The sequence below is a fragment of the Dreissena polymorpha genome, chromosome 16, assembly GCF_020536995.1.
Source record: "Dreissena polymorpha isolate Duluth1 chromosome 16, UMN_Dpol_1.0, whole genome shotgun sequence".
NCBI lineage: Eukaryota > Metazoa > Mollusca > Bivalvia > Myida > Dreissenidae > Dreissena > Dreissena polymorpha.
The window spans coordinates 33,538,772-33,559,340 of record NC_068370.1 but is presented as its reverse complement, the minus strand read 5'-3'; the positions used below and the strand labels follow the sequence as shown (position 1 = coordinate 33,559,340).

General features: G+C 36.5%; 1 protein-coding gene across 4 annotated transcripts in view; it reads right to left on the bottom strand.

The window, feature by feature from the left end:
- Positions 1-13,839, bottom strand: part of LOC127862014 (exportin-2-like) — a 76,312-nt gene extending 62,473 nt beyond the window's left edge. Inside the window, exons 1-8 of one of the 4 annotated variants that reach the window (XM_052400876.1) lie at positions 13,781-13,839; positions 13,399-13,493; positions 8,595-8,740; positions 7,823-7,924; positions 7,480-7,625; positions 6,420-6,510; positions 5,796-5,903; positions 2,872-2,964 (exon numbers count right to left, since the gene is read on the bottom strand). In XM_052400876.1, coding sequence (XP_052256836.1) covers positions 2,872-2,964; positions 5,796-5,903; positions 6,420-6,510; positions 7,480-7,625; positions 7,823-7,924; positions 8,595-8,740; positions 13,399-13,483 — 771 coding nt within the window. In that variant the 5' untranslated portion in view covers positions 13,484-13,493; positions 13,781-13,839. The other 3 variants (XM_052400877.1, XM_052400875.1, XM_052400874.1) reach the window with 3 other exon arrangements.
- Between the last annotated feature and the right edge of the window lie 6,730 nt (positions 13,840-20,569).

The following is a 20,569-nucleotide window of genomic DNA, read 5'->3' as shown; positions in this document are numbered from 1 at the left end:
AATGACCAGTGGTCATCTAAGTGTGCTTGCAAACCTTTACGTCAAGTTTGAGATTCTAGGTCCAAGCATACCAAAGTTACAACAATTTTAACATTTTAACATTTAAGTTCACAGTGACCTTGACCTTCAAATGAATGACATTGAAATGAATGACCTTGAAATGACCAGTGGTCATCTAAGTGTGCTTGCAAACCTTTACGCCAAGTTTGAGATTCTAGGTCCAAGCATACCAAAGTTATAACAATTTTAACATTTTAACATTGAAGGTCACAGTGACCTTGACCTTCAAATGAATGACATTGAAATGAGCAGTGGTGATCTTCTAGTACTGGCCAACCTTTATGTCAAGTTTGAAGACTCTAGGTACAAGCATACCAAAGTTATAACATGGAATAAGAACTTTAACATTTTTACATTCAAGGTCACAGTGACCTTGACCTTAGAATGAATGACCTTGAAATGACCAGTGGTCATCTAAGTGTGCTTGCAAACCTTCATGTCAAGTTTGAAGACTATATGTCCAAGCATACCAAAGTTATAACAATTTTAACATTTTAACATTTAAGGTCACAGTGACCTTGACCTTCAAATGAATGACATTGAAATGACCAGTGGTCATCTTCTAGTACTGGCCAATCTTTATTTCAAGTTTGAAGACTCTAGGTACAAGCATACCAAAGTTATAACATGAAATAAGAACTTTAACATTTTTACATTCAAGGTCACAGTGACCTTGACCTTCAAATGAATGACCTTGAAATGTCCAGTGGTTACTTACTAGTTCTGGCCAACCTTCATGTCAAGTTTCAAGACTCTAGGTCCAAGCATACCAAAGTTATAACAACTTTAACATTTTTACATTCAAGGTCACAGTGACCTTGACCTTCAAATGAATGACCTTGAAATGTCCAGTGGTTACTTACTAGTTCTGGCCAACCTTCATGTCAAGTTTCAAGACTCTAGGTCCAAGCATACCAAAGTTATAACAACTTTAACATTTTTATATTGAAGGTCACAGTGACCTTCACCTTCAAATGAATGACCTTGAAATGACCAGTGGTCATCTGTTAATCCTGGCCAACCTTCATGTCAAGTTTGAAGACTCTAGGTCCAAGCATACCAAAGTTATACCATGAAATAAGAACTTTAACATTTTTACATTCAAGGTCACAGTGACCTTGACCTTCAAATGAATGACCTTGAAATGACCAGTGGTTACTAACTAGTTATGGCCAACCTTCATGTCAAGTTTCAAGACTCTAGGTCCAAGCATACCAAAGTTATAAGAACTTTAACATTTTTTATATTGAAGGTCACAGTGACCTTGACCTTCAAATGAATGACCTTGAAATGACCAGTGGTCATCTGTTAATCCTGGCCAACCTTCATGTCAAGTTTGAAGACTCTAGGTCCAAGCATACCAAAGTTATACCATGAAATAAGAACTTTAACATTTTCGAGCACGCCGCCACCCCGCCCGCCCGCCCCCCCCGCCCGCCCGACAACATCAATCTATAAGCCGAGATTTTTTCGAAAAAAATCCGGCTAATAAAATCATTATTTGCCCATAATGAAAATAATTAACATTCTCTTATTATTATTATTATAAAAGAGAAAGTCAATACTACCTATAACCTATAATACGAATTCCGAAGATCGTAAATTAAACAAAGTTTAATTCAAAACAGATGAAAATTCAAATGACCATAATTTAGATTGTCATATGGAAAGTAAAATCATTATTGCACACAATGGCTAATGATAAACATTCTGTCAATGTATTAGAAGAACACTCTATGCACAATCTTGTAACACATGTGAAGAAAATTTACACAGTACAAATCTTCTCAATTACCTATTGATGAAGATCACGATAAGTACGTGCTCATGTACATGAGCAGGTACAAAATACCCAGCAAATTTGAAAATAATTAAAGTTATACACGGTGACTGATGCTGCAATTGATCATCTGACGTCTGCTGTAAAGTCACCGAGAATTTCTCATCTGATAAAGGTTCATCTGCACGTTTTCTGCTTAGAAAATGTTCTGCGACAGATTGCTTTTTGCCACATCGCATCGTCTCACGCACTACAAACAGAGCATTTATGTTCAAAGGAACAATAAGTGCATGACAAACAAGTCTTCTGGGAATCCCACGAAGCCTTAATGTGCCCACACAAATTGCTAGTTTGTAAACTCATTCTTATTCTGAAAGTAGAACAAGAAGAGAATCCGCGTAAGAAAACAATATAAAAAGAACAAAATAAATGAAATAATCAGTTAAACAAAGTATTTACAATGTACAAAATTGTCAATAACTTGTTGACAAAAATCACGAAATCCTCGTGCTCAAATCAAGAGCACATGAAAAAAAACGGCGAAAAGTGAAAAACAAAGAATTATGAACAAAATAATACAAAATTTCTGAATGGAGCAGAAACGATAAATTATACAATTCATCCATTTCAAACCCAATTCCACCACGCAGAATTGAACTTTTAGTCCAAATTTAAAGCCGAAAGAAAATGGCGATCTGCACGGTGTGTCTCCAGAAAAGTAAGATGAGTTACGGTTCTTGATTTCCGGTAAGGTTACATTGTACTATGTTTAACCTGAATCTGTTTTCAGTAGGAAAGGTGGCCGAATTCCGGCACTTGAAGATTTCTGGAGAAGCTAACCCACCTTAAAAGGTATAGCTAGGGATAGCAGGTATGTATTTATGACATTAAAACAAACAGGCAGTCAAGTTACTCAACCGCCATGTGTGTTTTTATATTTCAAGTTTTGGGGAAAACAGTCACTTCTATTCAAAACATTTGGACACAAATTTGTTTATAAAAATTAAACAAGTTGAGTACAATTTGCATACATCAGTTTGAAGTAGTTTGTTATCCACTGAAAGAAGCTGCAGGAAGTTGGACATCCAGATCTCCATGTTGTCTTCGAAATGTTCAGGCAAGTCCTGAAAACAGAGAGGCGTTGACAATGCAAACTGAGGAAGTAATAATTTCATACCTGTAACCAATCATATATTAATTGTCTTCAAGACTACCTAATTCGTGAGTAAAAAGTATTGCTCCCAAATTATTTCTTTTAATTAATTGTCATTAATTATCTTATTTTATATTTTGAATTTGTATATGGTGTCAAACAACAAAAGTTTTGTAAAGTGAATTTCCATCATGAAATTATATTTTAAGTGTAATAGGATTCGATATTCCAACAATATTCATTTACAAATCGGGAACAACACTATGCTTTAATGGAATCTTTTGTTTAAAGGAAGTGTCTTGGTAACAAGTCAAAAATAGGTGGAAAGTGTCATCTCTGATCTGGAACAACAATTAACTCTTTCAGTGCGGGAACCGAATTTTGAAGGCCTTTGCAAACAGTTTGGATCCAGATGAGACGCCACAGAACGTGGCGTCTCATCAGGATCCAAACTGTTTGCTATTCTGATAGTATTCTTTGAAAAAAAATCGAAGAAAATGCTAATTTTAGAAATTCAGCAGACGACATTTTAGCAGACGACATTTTAGCAGACGACAAATTTCCCAGCATGCAAAGGGTTAAGCCCCGTATACCCAGATTAGGCTCATAGCAAGAACATGGAATGCAATAGACTTACAAAGGACTGTGCTTTTTTTTGGGAAAAAAACACAACATATCTGTACAATTTCATGACTATAACCAGTCATATAATAATTGTCTGTATTGTTCACTTTTTGTAAGTATTTCAGTCATATCATAGTGGTCTGTTAATCTACTGACATTTTATGGCTTAGCTTATACTTTGTGCACATAATTCATTTATTCACCATTTGGGGAATGGGGCTGCGACCCTTTGGATAGGGAATAAACACATATTGTTTTGAGTAAAATAGAAAATTTCAGTTAGTTTTTTTTATGCTTAAAAAATAATTCAAAAATAAGATAAAGCATTCTTTACATTATATTTGCTAAGGTTCAAAGATTGAAAAAAATGATTGGGGGGGGGGGGGGGGGGGGGGAGAGGTTTAAAGTTTTTATGCAGTCAACTAAATTATATTAAGCACAAAAGAGGCATAATTCTGCTAAATATAAGGTCAGAGTTGTTATGAAACTTGGTCAATACCTAACAATGACCCTTAACACATATGTGAAGTTTCCATTGAATATAGAGATGATTTTTTTTTACCTTAACCAAATTTCTAAATACAGAAGGGGTATGTTGAGTACATGTGGTAGAAACAGTGATATGGAGAAGTTGACATATTTACATTAACCAAATTTTTAAGTACAACAAGGGGCATAATAATTCTAAATTATGGATATTTGATATGAAACTCAGTGGGTTTTTTTCATTCAAAATCGGGTCCGGTAACCGGACCCATTCCCAATGGAAAAAGTATATATTTTTCCCAAATGGGAGCTAACAATTCCCAATTTCAAAAAAAAAAAAAATTTTTTTTAATATCTCAATATTGTGTTCATCTCCCATCCAAATAAGATCAACATTAGTAAATATAATACTGGACACACTTGTATCCTCAATTTTTGAGCATTTGTTAGCAAAACAACAACAACACTAATTTCCCAATGTTAGTCAAAACGCCGCGAATTTTCCCAATCCAAAGGGACCGGGCCCCATTCCCAAATTGGTGGAAAAAACCACTCGAAACTTGGTCAGTGACCTAACACAATGACCAATATGTGAGGTTTCAATTGAATACCTGATGAACTAGAGCTTTGTCACAGACGTGAAGTATACCCCCACATGCCGCATTGACACAGACTATTTTGCATGCTGTTTTCACAAAACAAGAGAATCTAATTTATTGCAATTTTTAAGAATTATTATGCCATTATCATTTATAGCCATTTTATCCTTTGAACTCTTGAATTCTTCCACATGACACACAGTCCAATGACTGTGAACAAAATTAATGTACAGAGTCATTTTAAAATCTCACAATGAATGACATAGCTATGGTCCAGACAAGATCATTCATGGCCATTTTTGACCTTTGAACTCAAAGTGTGACCTTGACCTTGGAGATATCGATGCAATTCTTTCGCGCGACACACCGTCCAATGATGGTGAACAAATCAGCCAAATGATTTTAAAATCTCACAATTAACGACATAGTTATGGCCCGGACATGCTCATTTATGGCCATTTTTTACCTTTGAACACAAAGTGTGACCTTGACTTTGGAAATATCAACGTAATTTTTTCGCGCGACACACCGTTCAACGATGGTGAACACATGTGCAAAATGATTTTTAAATTATCACAATGAACGACATAGCTATGGCCCGGACAAGCACATTTATGGCCATTTTTGACCTTTTAAATTAAAGTGTGACCTTGACCTTGGAGATATTGACATAATTCTGCACATTTTAAAATCTAACGATCAATGTCATAGTTATGGTCTGGACAAACTTTCGGTTTATAACATACAAAGTGACCCTGTGACCTAGTTTTTTACCTGGCATGACCCATATTCAAACATGACCTAGACATCATTTAGATACATACAACTTGTGACCAAGTTTGGCGTAGATCGATGAAATTTCGGGACACACAGACAGACCGACAAAGTGACACCTATATAGCCCCCATTACCAGTAATGGGGGTATAAAAAAGTGACAAGAAGGTGTTGCAAGTTTTCTTCAACCAGAGCAGTTCTCTGATGCAGACTCCAACATTTCCGTTAGAAGTATAGCTCCGACTATTCGGTGTATGGTCAAGCTAAAAAATGTTCCAAAAAAAACAACGAGATTTGACTACTCTGCTACAATTTTACCTGGAAGTTGAGACTGTAGAATATTTTACACTCGAGCACAATAGAACTGAATATCACTTTGAGAGCATTTGGATCTGTAGCATGGGTTTTGGCTAACTCCATAGTGCTCTGAAATAACAAGGGAATAGTACATAACAAGTGTACAACATAAGAGAGATCTGAAATAAAGGTCACAGTTGGCTTTAGTGCAAGTGCACATGATGTGATATTACTAGATGTGTCTCAGGCACAGGTGTCCTCACAATGTAGATAAAACCTGCCACCAACACTAGTTTATTCCATTCACATATAATTTATTTTAATTTCTATAATTATTCTAAATTGGGAAAATCACCTATAATTCTACATGTTTTGATCATAATAACATTTTTTTCATGTATGATGACCTATCAACTAAGTTTCTTCCACTTTGAAAGTATTAAACCCAGTAGTTAGATAAAATGGCTTCAATTTTATATACATGTTTGATGCGTTTGTCAGGAGAAGAACGGATAAGCTGATTTCAAGAAAGCACCATGACCAGTATCTTTCTACAGACACACACATCTTCATTGATACATAAATGTTCAGTCAACAGCATTGCAAACTTAATAACTATATAAACATATAGAAATGGTAACCTACATTGAAGAGTTGAGTGAAAGGAGCAGCAAAGTTTTCAAGTACAAACTTGATTTCTGTCCATAATTCCTGTGATTTGAATTCATGTCGATATCTGAAAATATAATGTTAAAAATATCTGTGTTTGCAAGTAAATAAAACAAAAAACATCGTGAATTGTGTCATAGATGTCTAGAAGACATGCACATGTATTCCCACTTTTGGCTACCTTACAATAAATATAAAATGGTTTCAGTCCCTTATATATAGGCATGAAAAAGCAATAAAAATCACTGAATTGCTTATTAAAATGGCTGATATAGATTTTTTGTTTAAACACCATGTAAATCAGGAATTAAATGATAGAAGCAGGGTTTTCAAAAAGAATTTTAATTATTGTCAAGATAAAATTTCAAACCAAGTTTGATAAAGATTTATTCATAAACAGCCCATAGCTAAATTGGTAACATGGTTTTTCTAAGACGCAGATTTAAAATAAGCCTATGTATTGTGATTACAAAAGCTCACAGTAAGCACTTTGTGCTCAGGCGAGCTAACAAAAAGTAACCAAATTGCTTTTTCCCCCCCAAGTTACTGGTGACTAGGCAACCAAAGCGCTACAGTAAAATGGATTGCTCTAGGGACTGACCTCCCTACCAGCCACAGGACAAGCCGGCTTATTATTCTATTTCATTCAAAATAACAAGATCCGTATTATTTTCTAACAAAGCCGGCTTTTCATTCTATTTCATTCAATAACAAGATCATTATTATTTTTTATAAACATATTTTTTCTTAAATTTCTTAATAACAGATTACTAATTTGTCCTTTGTATATTTTTTTCTTGATTTAGGGACAAACCTATGCCTTTCATTTTGGGGGAAAATATATAAACAAAAGCAAGAAAGAGGATTTTTTTTGCACAATATGATGACATTTATGGGACATTGCATCATTTTAAAGATATGCTCAAAGTGGAAGGGGTCTGTATTAGACCCTTGCTAAAGAAGTGAAAAGAAACCCTGCCACATTTTTTTATTTTTACATAAACATACTACTTACGCTATACTGTACACATCTTACCGCTTAAATATCGAGTGTGCAGTTCGCAGGACTCCATTGATAACGTGGAAGTCTCCTGTCTGAAACTTCGCCACCATCTCGGAGATGAGATCGGGCCACTTGCTAGGGAAGTCCTCACGTCCGATTATACTGATGGCATCTGAGAGCTTAACAGTTGGTCGCAAGTCATCACTCAGAATATTTTTTATTTGGAATTACATGCAAAATTAATTAAAAACTTGTATTATTTGAAAAGCAAAATAAAATTGGTTAAATTATTTAATTCCTTTGGCACATACAAGTTTAATCATTTGTATTACTAGCAAGAAATAATGTTAAATGTGACTACTTTAGTTACAGGTACCTGATTCTGTATTTGTTCTGGGCTTTTCAGCATCAGTCCCACAATGAGCTGTTTAACAACTGTCCTGTCTTGTTCATGGATCTTGTCTGGGAAATCCTCCACCTGATACAGGAAGGCAGAAAATCATCAATGCTACGCTTAATATTTAAATAATCAAGTACTCAATAGTTGTCTAGAGTAGGGGGTGAAATGTTCTATCATGGGTTTTACTCCTATCCTATTGATTTTGGTAAGGAATATTGCTTAAATGCCTTACTTGGGAAATTAAAAGTCTGATGTCAGCTTTGATTTAGGGGAAAACTGCATTATTTAAAAATAATATTCCTTTGGCAAGATGCCTTTATTTGGCCCAGTTATATAAGGTAAAACAAGAGATGTGTTTGTCAGCAACACAGTGCCCCCTACTGCGCCACTTTGATACATGTTTTTTTACCTTTGACCTTGAAAGATGACCTTGACCTTTCACCACTCAAAATGTGCAGCTCCATGAGATACATATGCATGCCATGTTGCTATGTTCAGGGACATATAAGTTATGAGCATTTTTCGAAACCTAAATGCAAAGTGTGACGGAAGGACAGACGGAACGGATTACTATATGCCCTCCTTTGGGGGCATACAAAACAAACATTATTTATATGGCATAAGTAAGAAAGCCCAACAAATCGTACTTCTAACCTATTAATCTTGAAAGCACACCCAACCAGCACCTATAAAAGGCTACAAGAATGACTTATTTTTTTTTAATCCTTTAAAATTTTATCCTTATTACCACTCTCCAGTTGCGTTTGACATAGTTCTTGAAGGTGATGGCAGCGGACACTCGTATCTGCTGATCCACCTCTGCCTTGTCTAGAAGGTTCAGCAGCAGCAGCGGGTAGTTCTGGTTTCCCTCCACTGACTCGAGGAACTTCTCAGCTAAAATAAACAGCAGCCATTCAGCATGAGTGTTAGAAACCTGGTCCTTATCATGTTACTATGTTTTTGTAGTTTCTAGGTACTTCTCGGCTAAAATAAACATCTGGCATTCATTTGTCTTTTTTGAGTTCTTATCAGTATGTTGTTGAAGTTGTTGTTCTTCTTATTGGTTGGATTATGTGTTTTTACTTGTTAGGCTTAAAATTGGTCCCAATTCAAATACAGTTATTTTCATACACCAGAACCAGGGCTTTTAATCCTTCTTATAGAATGGTTATCTTTCAAAAATTTGATTAGTTTGCAACTCAATTTTCACAATGTATTTGCAGGGCCCTCAATCTTTTAAATCTGCGGCCGAAATTCGGCGGCAGTCCCCCACCTGAAAAGTATACTTTTTTCCCCTTTTTGGGGAAAAATTCCCCCCTAAAAAAAAGATTTTTTTTTTATAAATAGAAAGATGTGTCTCATGATTATTATATCTCAATTCTATTTCATTTAATCTTTGCAAACATACTTAATTATGAAAAATGCAATGAATATAGTGCAAACATGTACAAGTGTAATAATGAAAGAGTAAGTAAAAAAATCCCCCAAAAAAGGAAACCCCGTGAAAATTCCCCCTCCTAAGGGCTGCGGACCCCTTCCCCCAAAGTAGTGTGAGGGCGCTGATTTGTTAAAGTGATATTATGGGCATCTTACAGTTTATAGGTTTCTATCGCAACCTTTGTTTATTTTTGGTGTTTTCACTTCATATACATGTACACTTATATTTGTTAATGCAGCATCAACAAACTAAAACAATATCCCGGAAAGAGAAAAATAATGCATTTGAATATCAACCATACTTTCGTTTTGAAAACTGACGACAGAAATGATTCGATTTACTATGTGAATCTATATCTAGTTTTAGTGCAGATTCGTTCATAAGACACAAAGACAGTTTTACGGATCATTTCGGCTTACAGGACTGGGTGAGTCATGTAAAATATCGAATATAATATATATTTTTTATAAAAAACTGGTAGCAAGATGAGTTGCAGATAGTTGGTCAGTAACCACATTTTAACTAACTCTGTTGACCTGTTCTTTTCAGCTCAATTCAACAGTGAACAAGGGCTGTTTGTAAAACATGCATGCCCCCCCCATATGGGCTCTCAGTTGTAGTGACAGCCATTTTGTAAATATGTTTTTTGTCACTGTGACCTTGACCTTTGACCTAGTGACCTGAAAATCAATAGGGGTCATCTGGGAGTCATGATCAATGTACCTATCAAGTTTCATGATCCTAGCCATAAGCTTTCTTGAGTAATCTTTGGGAAACCATTTTACTATTTCGGGTCACTGTGACCTTGACCTTTGACCTAGTGACCTGAAAATCAATAGGGGTCATCTGCCAGTCATGATCAATGTACCTGTCAAGTTTCATGATCCTAGGCATAAGCGTTCTTGAGTTAACATCCGGAAACCATTTTACTATTTCGGGTCACCGTGACCTTGACCTTTGACCTTGTGACCTGAAAATCCATAGGGGTCATCTGCGAGTCATGATCAATCTACCTATCAAGTTTCATGATCCTAGGCATAAGCGTTCTTGAATTATCATTCGGAAACCATTTTACTATTTCGGGTCACTGTGACCTTGACCTTTGACCTAGTGACCTGAAAATCAATAGGGGTCATCTGCAAGTCATGGTCAATCTACCCATCAAGTTTCATGATCCTAGGCATAAGGGTTCTTGAGTTATCATCTGGAAACCGTTTTACTATTTCGGGTCACTGTGACCTTGACCTTTGACCTAGTGACCTCAAAATCAATAGGGGTCATCAGCGAGTCATGATCAATGTACCTATCAAATTTCATGATCCTAGGCATAAGCGTTCTTGAGTTATCATCCGGAAACCATTTTATTATTTTGGGTCACTGTGACCTTGACCTTTGACCTAGTGACCTGAAAATCAATAGGGGTCATCTGCGAGTCATGATCAATCTACCTATCAAGTTTCATGATCCTAGGCATAAGCGTTCTTGAATTATCAGCCGGAAACCATTTTACTTTTTCGGGTCACAGCAGGGTTTTTTTCCCACTTTTTGGGAAGATAGCCCATGGATTTGGAATTGGGAATTTTATCAGCATTTTCATGAAATTGGGAAAATAAATTCATTAGCCTTTTTTTCCACATGAAAAGTCCACTGATTAGGGAAATACTAAATTTGATATAACTCTTTATAATCATTCAAATTCAAAGAACAAAATCATATAATACTTTGTTAGATGTAATTGAATTGAAATTGAGATAAAATACGCATTAGACTTCTTTCTTTCTTTTTTTTTTTTTGGAAATTGGGAATTTTTTGCCATTTTTGGGGAAAAAAGTATACTTTTTGGGATTGGGAACATAGCCGAATTTCGGCTATAAAATCGGGCCAAAAAAAAACCTGCACAGTGAACTAAACCTTTGACCTAGTGACCTTAAAATCAATAGGTGTCATCGGTGAGTCATGATCAATGTACCTATGAAGTTTCATGATCCTAGGCCTAAGCGTTCTTGAGTTATTATCTGGAAACCACCTGGTGGACGGACCGACAGACCGACATGTGCAAAGCAATATACCCCCTCTTCTTCGAAGGGGGCATTAAAATGCCCATAATATCATTTAAATAAGATTTTTTCATTATAAATTTTTGCTGATCAATTTTATTTCTTGTTTATTGTCAACCATTATTCAAATCACTCTTGTAACATTGTGTAAAACGAAATGTAAAATAGTATAATCAGCAGGTGCCTTTGGAATAGTGTGTCAGCAGAATGAGGTTTGGTACAGGAAATTACTTGTTGAAAGACACCAGGGCTTTGCATTAGGAAATTGGGAAGAGGCCATGGGCCTTTCAAATCAGTGATTTTTTTGGCCCAAAATTACCGCCGATATTCGGCTGCTTCCCAATTGCAAAAAATGACGTTTTTTCCCAAAAATCTGACCAAAATTTCCCAAAAAAATGACCAAATATTCCCAATAAAGCCAATAAGATTACAATGTCATTTTGAGTTAATTTCGTATGAGTGCCGATCAAGCTTGTCTTGTCGTCGCTGAACGACAACTGACTTACATATTGTTCGTGAATGTAGCAGAATACGATTTTACGTTGCTATCCACACATCTCTCTCTATATTGTGGAGGATACCGATGATAGTCGATGTATCCCGATTGTTAACGCCTGTTTCTACACACGTTCAAGATGGCGGCAAGCAGACGAGAAATTTGCAATGAGCAGCGAAAATGATAAATAACATTCAAATTAAATACGGATATCATATGGTTATTAGGGAATAATTTCATGCGTGTGTCATTTAACGCAAAATACGACGTTTGAGATAAAAAACAACAAATATTTATTAGAAATCTTCACAGTGAATGTGCAGAAATCAGGGTTGGGAAATCGGAGTTAGTCTACTCACAAAGTTAAAGCATTTAAGATTAGTAGCTTTCGAAAAGCAAAAGAGACAAACATGATTTGATTGATATGTTATTGGATCTGTGTATAATCAGATTCATATGCATATTCTGCTTTATTATGTTTGTCAAGCTGTACAATTTGCTAAAATAGCATGAAACTGAGGATGTCAAGTGCAAGATATTGAAAGGTAAACAAATGAAATATATTATTTTAACTCTATTTAATACATCATTTACACAGCAAGAACACTAAAGCGTGTTTGTTAATGTTTTCACCATTATATGATTTATTAAAAAAAAAATGCTGAATTAAATTCATACTCTTAAAGAGGTTATGATTAAATGGTATATTTAAGAATTTATAGATTAGTGCAAGTTTAATATGCATGTGGAAGCATATTAACTAACTTGTATTCATTGTAAAAAGACATTAAAGCAACACTTTTTAATATAAAAATGCTGTCAAACATGAACTTAGCAACTTTAATTCTGTTCTTATAATCATATTTATAATGTTTCCCAATTTCATTGTTTATCGCGCTATTTTTCCCAATTTCTTGGTTTATCGCGCTCATTTTCCCAATCCAAATGACACAGGCTGTAACAAAAACAAAAAATCGCTGCAAATTTGGAATTTCATGCGCGATAACTGCTCATTTTGGGAAGACCGTGTTATTTAAAGTTTTTGAAACAGGGTCTTTTCATTGTGCAGGAGTATTAAAAGACACATTGTGGTGCATTCTTAATCATATTGGAGCTCATTGCTTTCAATTAGGGAGATGCCCAATTTGTCTAAGAATTTGTTTTTTGTTTTTTTACAATTTGGGAAATTCCTCTATCAATTTTGGGAAAAAATGACCTTATTGTTGTTTGGGAAGGGGCCGAATTTCGGCCCGTTATATAAGGGTGAAAAGCCCTGGACGCTATTGCTATTTTTACAATGTGTTAAACTTTCAGAGTCATTAATAAATATAGACAAACCATCAAATTTGTTCTCAGTTTGTTTAGCAGACTATGAGTCATGTTAATAAGACTGGGGGAGCCTGACCTAAGGCCCTTAGTCTAGCCTTAAATTATTAGGGTCTTTAGCCATTGAGCTCTTGAAAAAATACTTAGCATATAAAAATATATTGCCCACAGCCCCTATAGTAGTGTTATAAAATGGTAAATAATAGTCTGCATTTCCCAGGTTTTGTTTAACTACCTGGCTTTCGAATGTTTGGATCTGGCGCCAGAGTCTGTTGAAGGTACTGTGACAGTGACAAAAGGTTCGCGTCTGTAACCTCCATTTGAGCTTGCCTGTAAATAGAAGGATAGGAACAGTAGCAGGAACTCCTGGAAAGCAAACGTATAACCAGAATCTGTCAGTTGGCAGTAGGTTTATTTAGTTAAATTTACCCCCACCCAAATTTTGACACATGCCATGGAAACAAAAGTCGTAAAATAGTCAAATGTTACATGTTTTCACAATGACAATTTATAATTATGGTGTTATGGAAATATTATATTTGAATTTACAAAATGCATGCATCTAATTAGGCCATATACATGAATGCTAGATTTTCTTTCACGAAAATCATGCTCACTTTTTAAATTACAGTACGGTAGCGCAATTTTTGTCGGTGTTTATGCAAGTATTTACGTTGGTAAAAAGTGCTAACTTTTAGGTTACATTCAGCTAAATGTTATTAAAGTGCGATGGAGCTATTAATTTAAAACGAAATAATCACAGTATTTTGTTTATTGAACGTTGTGGTTTGAAGTGTTTTTTAAATATACAAAGGTATTTATCATTGTAATTATATTGTCAAATATGCGTTAAAATACATTTTATGAAGTGTCAGTTACCTAAAAAAGGTGACAACATTAAAAGTAGTTGTCTCCCTTTGTCTGCTGCGTAACAACAACATCACATTTACCGCCATTAACATTTTTATATTTAAACGACAAATACACAGCTATCAAAGGCTTCAGAGCAAGTTAGCGCGAAATAGGAGCTAGACTACCTTTGTCAGGAGGTATTGGAGTGGAGCCCAAGAAATTATCAACAGTGTCAAAATATGTTACTAGTATTATTTGCTTCTTCTAAACAACGTTCATTATCTAGAAAAAAAACTATTTTATTTAGAGAGGAATGTCTGTGCTGAAGGTCCAAATTTTTGAGGATTAAAGATTACTCTGTTGATGGAAGATCGTTAACGGTATTTGTGATGTATACTCTTTAAAAGTTATGAGGTCGTTTTAAGGACACATTTTTATATAGATCTACTGGAAGACAAAAAAACTTGTATAGGATTCCGTCAAACGATAGCGTAAACTAGAAATCAGACTATAAACTACATATGACGACGCCGCTGTTTCATGAAACGATGCCGTCTATGATATTTTTAATGTTTTTATGCTCTTATCAACAGCATCCGATATCGTTGTAATCTGTTTTAAAGGCGGACTTTCGTCCATTTTTATTGACGGAGTAACAAAATAACGTTGACATCATATACAGTATACCGGTATTTGATTATTTCCATTACAAAATCTCATTGGATTATGAACACATCACGGAAGATTGGGTATAAATGTTTCAAATCGAACCAAAAACGGCTTTAATGGTCTACAGTCAAATATGATACTTGTTGACTCGATACTTACCAAAAACACGGGAAATACTTAGTTAAGCGTGAGTGCGTGATTCAAAGCTCAAAAGAGTGACTGAAAGTGCGAGATATGACCTAAATACCAATTGACAATCGTATTTTGCATATTTAAAGCTATGTTTATTAAAGTCGATCATTTCTTGGAAACACAACAATACCAACAATAAAGCGATTTCAGTCACTTATAAAATAGTTCACAATTGCTCCACTTAAAATATAATTGTTTTCACGACACCAGGATTACATTATCGTGAAAGGTTGTCGTGTCTTCATTAATTTCACTGAGATGTTAAATGTTTACATAAACTAAAGAACATGTTAAGACTATCGATAACATTTGATTGTTACAGAGGCTCAAAGAAATGGACAGATTTATTGCCTTTGCATAAACATCATTTGATTTGCCGACTTTGCTAATACAACCTGTTCTTTATACAGCCATTCAATGTTTGTCCAATGCAGACATATTCGTCTAACTGTCAAAAGAAAGTTATGCCCGGAAATGAGTAACGAAGATTCAATAACATTTTGTCTGCAATTTCAATATACGTGTATTCGGATGCAACGCTTGCATGCTTAGACGTCGGCATACCATAATTATGACGACTTTTGCAATAATTAATTAAAGTAAATGTTAGGTCAAAGAAATTGAGATATAGCACTGCGAGTAATTTGAAAATCAGAATACTAGTATAGGATTGAATGAAGTTTCGCGGATTGGTTAAATTCCATAATTGACAAAGAAATCCTCGGAATTTGAGATAAATTATCAGCTCGGACATTTTCTACAGGTCTACAATCGTTATTTCGCGGACGTGATAATGCCGCGTCTATATCGGTAGAGAATAGAATGAACCAGTTTAGAAACATATTTCAAGTTAATTATCAAATTTCAACCAGTTTTTGGTAAGTGTTTTAGTTTAACTGCATAAAACTGTACATAATATTTGCAAGTTTTGAAACAATTGATGGCTAATTATGTTCTCTTTCTTTATGTTTTCATTCAATACAAAATCCATTACAATTCATTACAAAACGTCACAGCATTGTGTGCAATCGCTAAAAGCGTGAAGCGATTGTCATCTCATATTCCAAGGTGACCATAGGTGGCTCGAGTGTTTCAGCTTCTTGTTTATCGTCCGCTGAGCTCGATGAAGCGTCCGGTCGAGGTTTAGTGATGACTGGTAGGTTAACTTTCTCCACACATCGACCCGTGTTCCCAAATGGCTTGCATGCCTTGTTTTTACGTCAGTACCCGTTACAGCATGACTGCACCGAGGCAGACGTCAGCGCCATCAACAGAATGAGCAATACAGCGGTAAGCACTGACTTTTCCTAGAAGAATAATACGGCAATACTAATAACTGTAATCAAATCTAATGTTCACATTTAATGGGTGTGAGTCAACACGATGCTGGGTTTGCAATGCGATCAAAAGATTAAATCAAAGCGCTGAAGACACTGAAGTTGTTCGCTGTTGTCGTCCTTGATTAGCTTGTGCGCATTGCACAGGCTAATCAGTGTGCACAGGCTAATCTTATTTGACATTCACTAAACCCCGTTTTTCCTGTAAGTAGCCAATATGTACAGATTTCAATGATAAACAATAGACTAGCCAATGTCGTCTTAAAAGCTGGTAAATACACTCACTGAGTAGTAGAGCAGACGCCCCTAAGCATTCGTCGTCTGCAGTGCAGACAGGCAGCGGTAATCGTTCCTAGCATAGTGAGTTACGGATCTTAGCGTAGCTAAGGCTTCTAAGCACATACTGATTTGCAAAACATGGTCTGTAAATTTAGTCGGCCGCTAACGCGACCAACTAAATAACAACTCCTTTGGTCAATGCGCTCAGTAGAGGAATTTCTTTTCCCCTGTTTGTTTGTCGTTTGCCCCATTTTTTAAAGAGCAGATAGATTTGTCCATTTCCATCCTTCGGATTTTTGCTTCGTGCGTAACTCAAAGAGTATTTTTTTCTGGAGGGATCAACATTTACAAGTTTATTTACAAGCATGTAACTTTGCGCATCTCTATATTTTTGTTCAATTTCACCCCGATACAACCGAAGTTATAACCCTCTTTTCACCACAAATACATTTTAACTTGTGTTGAGAGTTTATAAAGTGTTGCTTGGAGAGGGAAAAAAACGTTACAAGCAAATTAACTATCATATGAAATCGCGCATCTCCATATTTTGTTTCGATGTTTTCATTCTTACCGGCATAGTGGCATTTTATAAGAAAACACATGAAACACACGGTGGTGCGGTGGTCGAGTGGTAACACTCTGGTCTACCATTCCAGAGGTCTCCGATTCTATTCCCGGTCGGGGCACTGGAAATGTCAGAAATGCTTCAAGTGTTTCCCTCCCAACTAGAGATGTACTGGTATGAACCCAGGTAATTCTCGCGCGTATCGGTGCTATACACTGAGCACGTAAAATAACCAATGGATCTATTCGTAAAGAGCTAGGGCACTGGGGGCTGACGAGGTCAAAGCGTAGTCCGTTTCGCTACGACGTCAGGTATATGTTTTACTACGAAAACATTGTGTAAATACACTACTTAATCAGGCGAGTTTCATCTTTTCTGGTGTTAATGGATTAGAGAACGGAACATCCAGTAATGGTAGGTACTTATTATCAATAAAAACTAATAACAAATGCGCATAGTTGCAACCTTTAAGTTTATTTTGAGCTAAAATCGAAATATTTTGATTTGAAGCAATGCATAAGGTGGTTATTCTGTTAAAATAGCCAATTAATGTAACTTAAATTAAATAAAACTACATGTTACTTTGATTCAGTGTACATTACACATTTCAAAGTACAAAACAGGTTACGAACATGTATTTTAATCATTCAAATGGTTTGTTTCGAACGAAATTACAAGTCGCTTTATGTATAGGTTTCGCACAGAGTATGTATTGGTTGCGCAACGAAGTACAAATATAATGTATAGGTTGCTCAACGAAGTTACTGTATCCATTTCAGGACATATCACATGCAGTTTGCAGTAACTGCAGACTGCCATTTCCCAGTGCAAAAGATGCCGTGCTTCACTGTGCGCATGAACATCCAAACGAAAAGGTTGAACCCGGTGAAAGCCGGCAGAGTCCCGGCAGAGTCCCGGCAGAGCCCCGGTATACCGTCACTACACCGGCACTCACCGGGGCTATACCGGTTCAGACCCCGGCAGAGCTGAGGCAACGCCCCGGTTTAACCGGGGACAACCGGGGCTCCACCGGGAAAGTATTCAAATGTTTAATACCTCCGGGATGAACCAGGAGTTACCGGGAAGGACCGGCAATGACCGGCTTGGCACTGGAAACAACCGGGACTGCACCGGGAACAACCGGGACGGCACCATCAGAGCACCGGTTTACTTATGTAACGTAGCTATAAAGGGACTCTGCCGGCATTCACCGGGGCTCCACCGGGGCGTTGTCGTAGCTCTGCCGGGGTGTTTTGGGGCCCCGGTGGAGCTAAGGTGCCGTCCCGGTTGTTCCCGGTGCAGTCCCGGTTGTTCCCGGTGCCACGCCGGTCGTTGCCGGTCCTACCCGATGACTTCCGGTTCATCCCGGAGGTATTAAACATTTTAATACTTTCCCGGTGGAGCCCCGGTTGTCCCCGGTCGTCCACGGTTCATCTCGGTGGAGCACCGGTTCATCCCGGTGGAGCACCGATTCATCCCGGTAGGGCCCCGGTTCATCCCGGTAGATACCTGATCACGCACTGGGGCTCCGCCGGCATCATAGTGAGACTGGGCCTTAATCGCATTGTAACACGATGTAAATTTACCGGCCGTTATGTACGCAGTAAACAATAACCTGTGACAGAAACCCACTGCCACACCTTTACAACAATATATTGATTAGGCAATTGCGGATTTGTGCCATTGGGGTCCTACGTTCCACACCTTACGGCTGTTACAGGAGTGGATTTTACAGGTAAAACTATGTATACGAACATGAAATTCATCTCAAAATTAGTTGACGATAACCGATTTTCAAGAAAATCGCTTTGATATATACAATGCCAAAATCAAAATCCGTATGAGATCAATAATGATCGAAGTTGGGACATGGGATTTACTTTGACATAAGCAGAGTTTCGAGATAAGCGAGTTGGGGATAACGAGAATCGAATGTTATTTGATAAAGAGTACCGTATGCTGAAAACCTATCGTCGGTTTCTATCAAAATGAACGTATATGGGATTGTCACAAGTTGAAGATGCGTCATTATTATTGAGACCGACGACATTAGGTTCTCGACTCTCAACTGTCATCTTATATATGGATGTTCGATTTTAATCGTTTCCTTTGGCCTAGTCGTGAATTTAATTATATAATAATAATGTGCATTTCCATGTCGACTGTGCGTCTCGGGTCATGTTGTGCCGTTGTTACTACCTCTTCCTCAAAGGAAACATCCAACCACTTTATGACTCTGTATTAAAAAACAAAACTGTTCTTTATTTTGCCTTTGAGAGATAACCAATACGTCTTCTGTGAGAAACGCATACACGCTAAAGCGTTGTCGTAGCGAGGCATATACGTATACTGTCAGAGACATGATCATGCCTATTAATAATATTTAGCCTTTATTTCTGATAACTGGGTCAACCTACACATTTCTAAACACACCAGTGGCTTAACGATACATAGATCAATATGGATACTGTAAAATTAAATACAGTTGTAAACCTTAATTGCATTTTTTAAGTTAAACTTGACTTCGGTTTGATAAATCAGCGGTATATTTCAGGTTTAACCGCATAAACCAGACACATCTTGGATTATAATTTGATGTAACAGACCTATGAAATGTCAATGTGCTTAAATTCAGAGTTTTGTTATTAGAAAAGCATAATCTTACCCGTTTTAAACACAATTTTCGACTAATCCGTTCTCTATGTCATGTGTATTTAAAAAATGTTTTCGTAGTAAAACATATACCCGACGTCGTAGCGAAACGGACTACGCTTTGACCTCGTCAGCCCCCAGTGAGGGTATCGCACCCGGATTCCTTGTATCCCAATACTGGTTTATTTTTCAACATTAGAATAGTAATGTCGCTTTAAAAGACAAAATCATTGTTACTTGTTACATTGTATTGCGTGTTACCCAAGAAGGCCGTTAAGAATAAGTAAACCTTACAAACATATAAACCAGCATCTTAACTTCCGCACATGGGAATTATTGTTATATTTCGACATTATAGAACGTTAAATGTTCGATATTGGGGGAGTGACATTGTTTGGTGACTCGTACAGAAACATTTAAGCATAGTTAAAACTGAATAAAGCTGTATTTAATGACAATAAATGTAAAATATTTCTCTTGATACAAAACTATCGGTACAGACGCTTCACAGCATAAAATAACCATACAATATTTTAATATTTCAGAATGCTAGTGTGTACGCAAAGACGCTTCACTATATGACTGGACAATTAACAGTATTATTTTCGGGGGGGGGGGGGGGCTTGTGTCATCTATTTTTTAAAACAATGTGCTATATTTTTAGTAATCATTGTTTAAATATTTAAACGAAAAGTTTCTTTCACGCCTTTCAATATTCTAAATCGCTATTTTTAATCATAAGAATTTTAATGAGCGAGTTTTACCACATTTGAGTTGAATCAAAACATGCAAGGCCAAGTAAGTAAAATATATAGTAAAAAGCAATGAGTTATTTGGACACAACTCGGAAAATCCGTGAA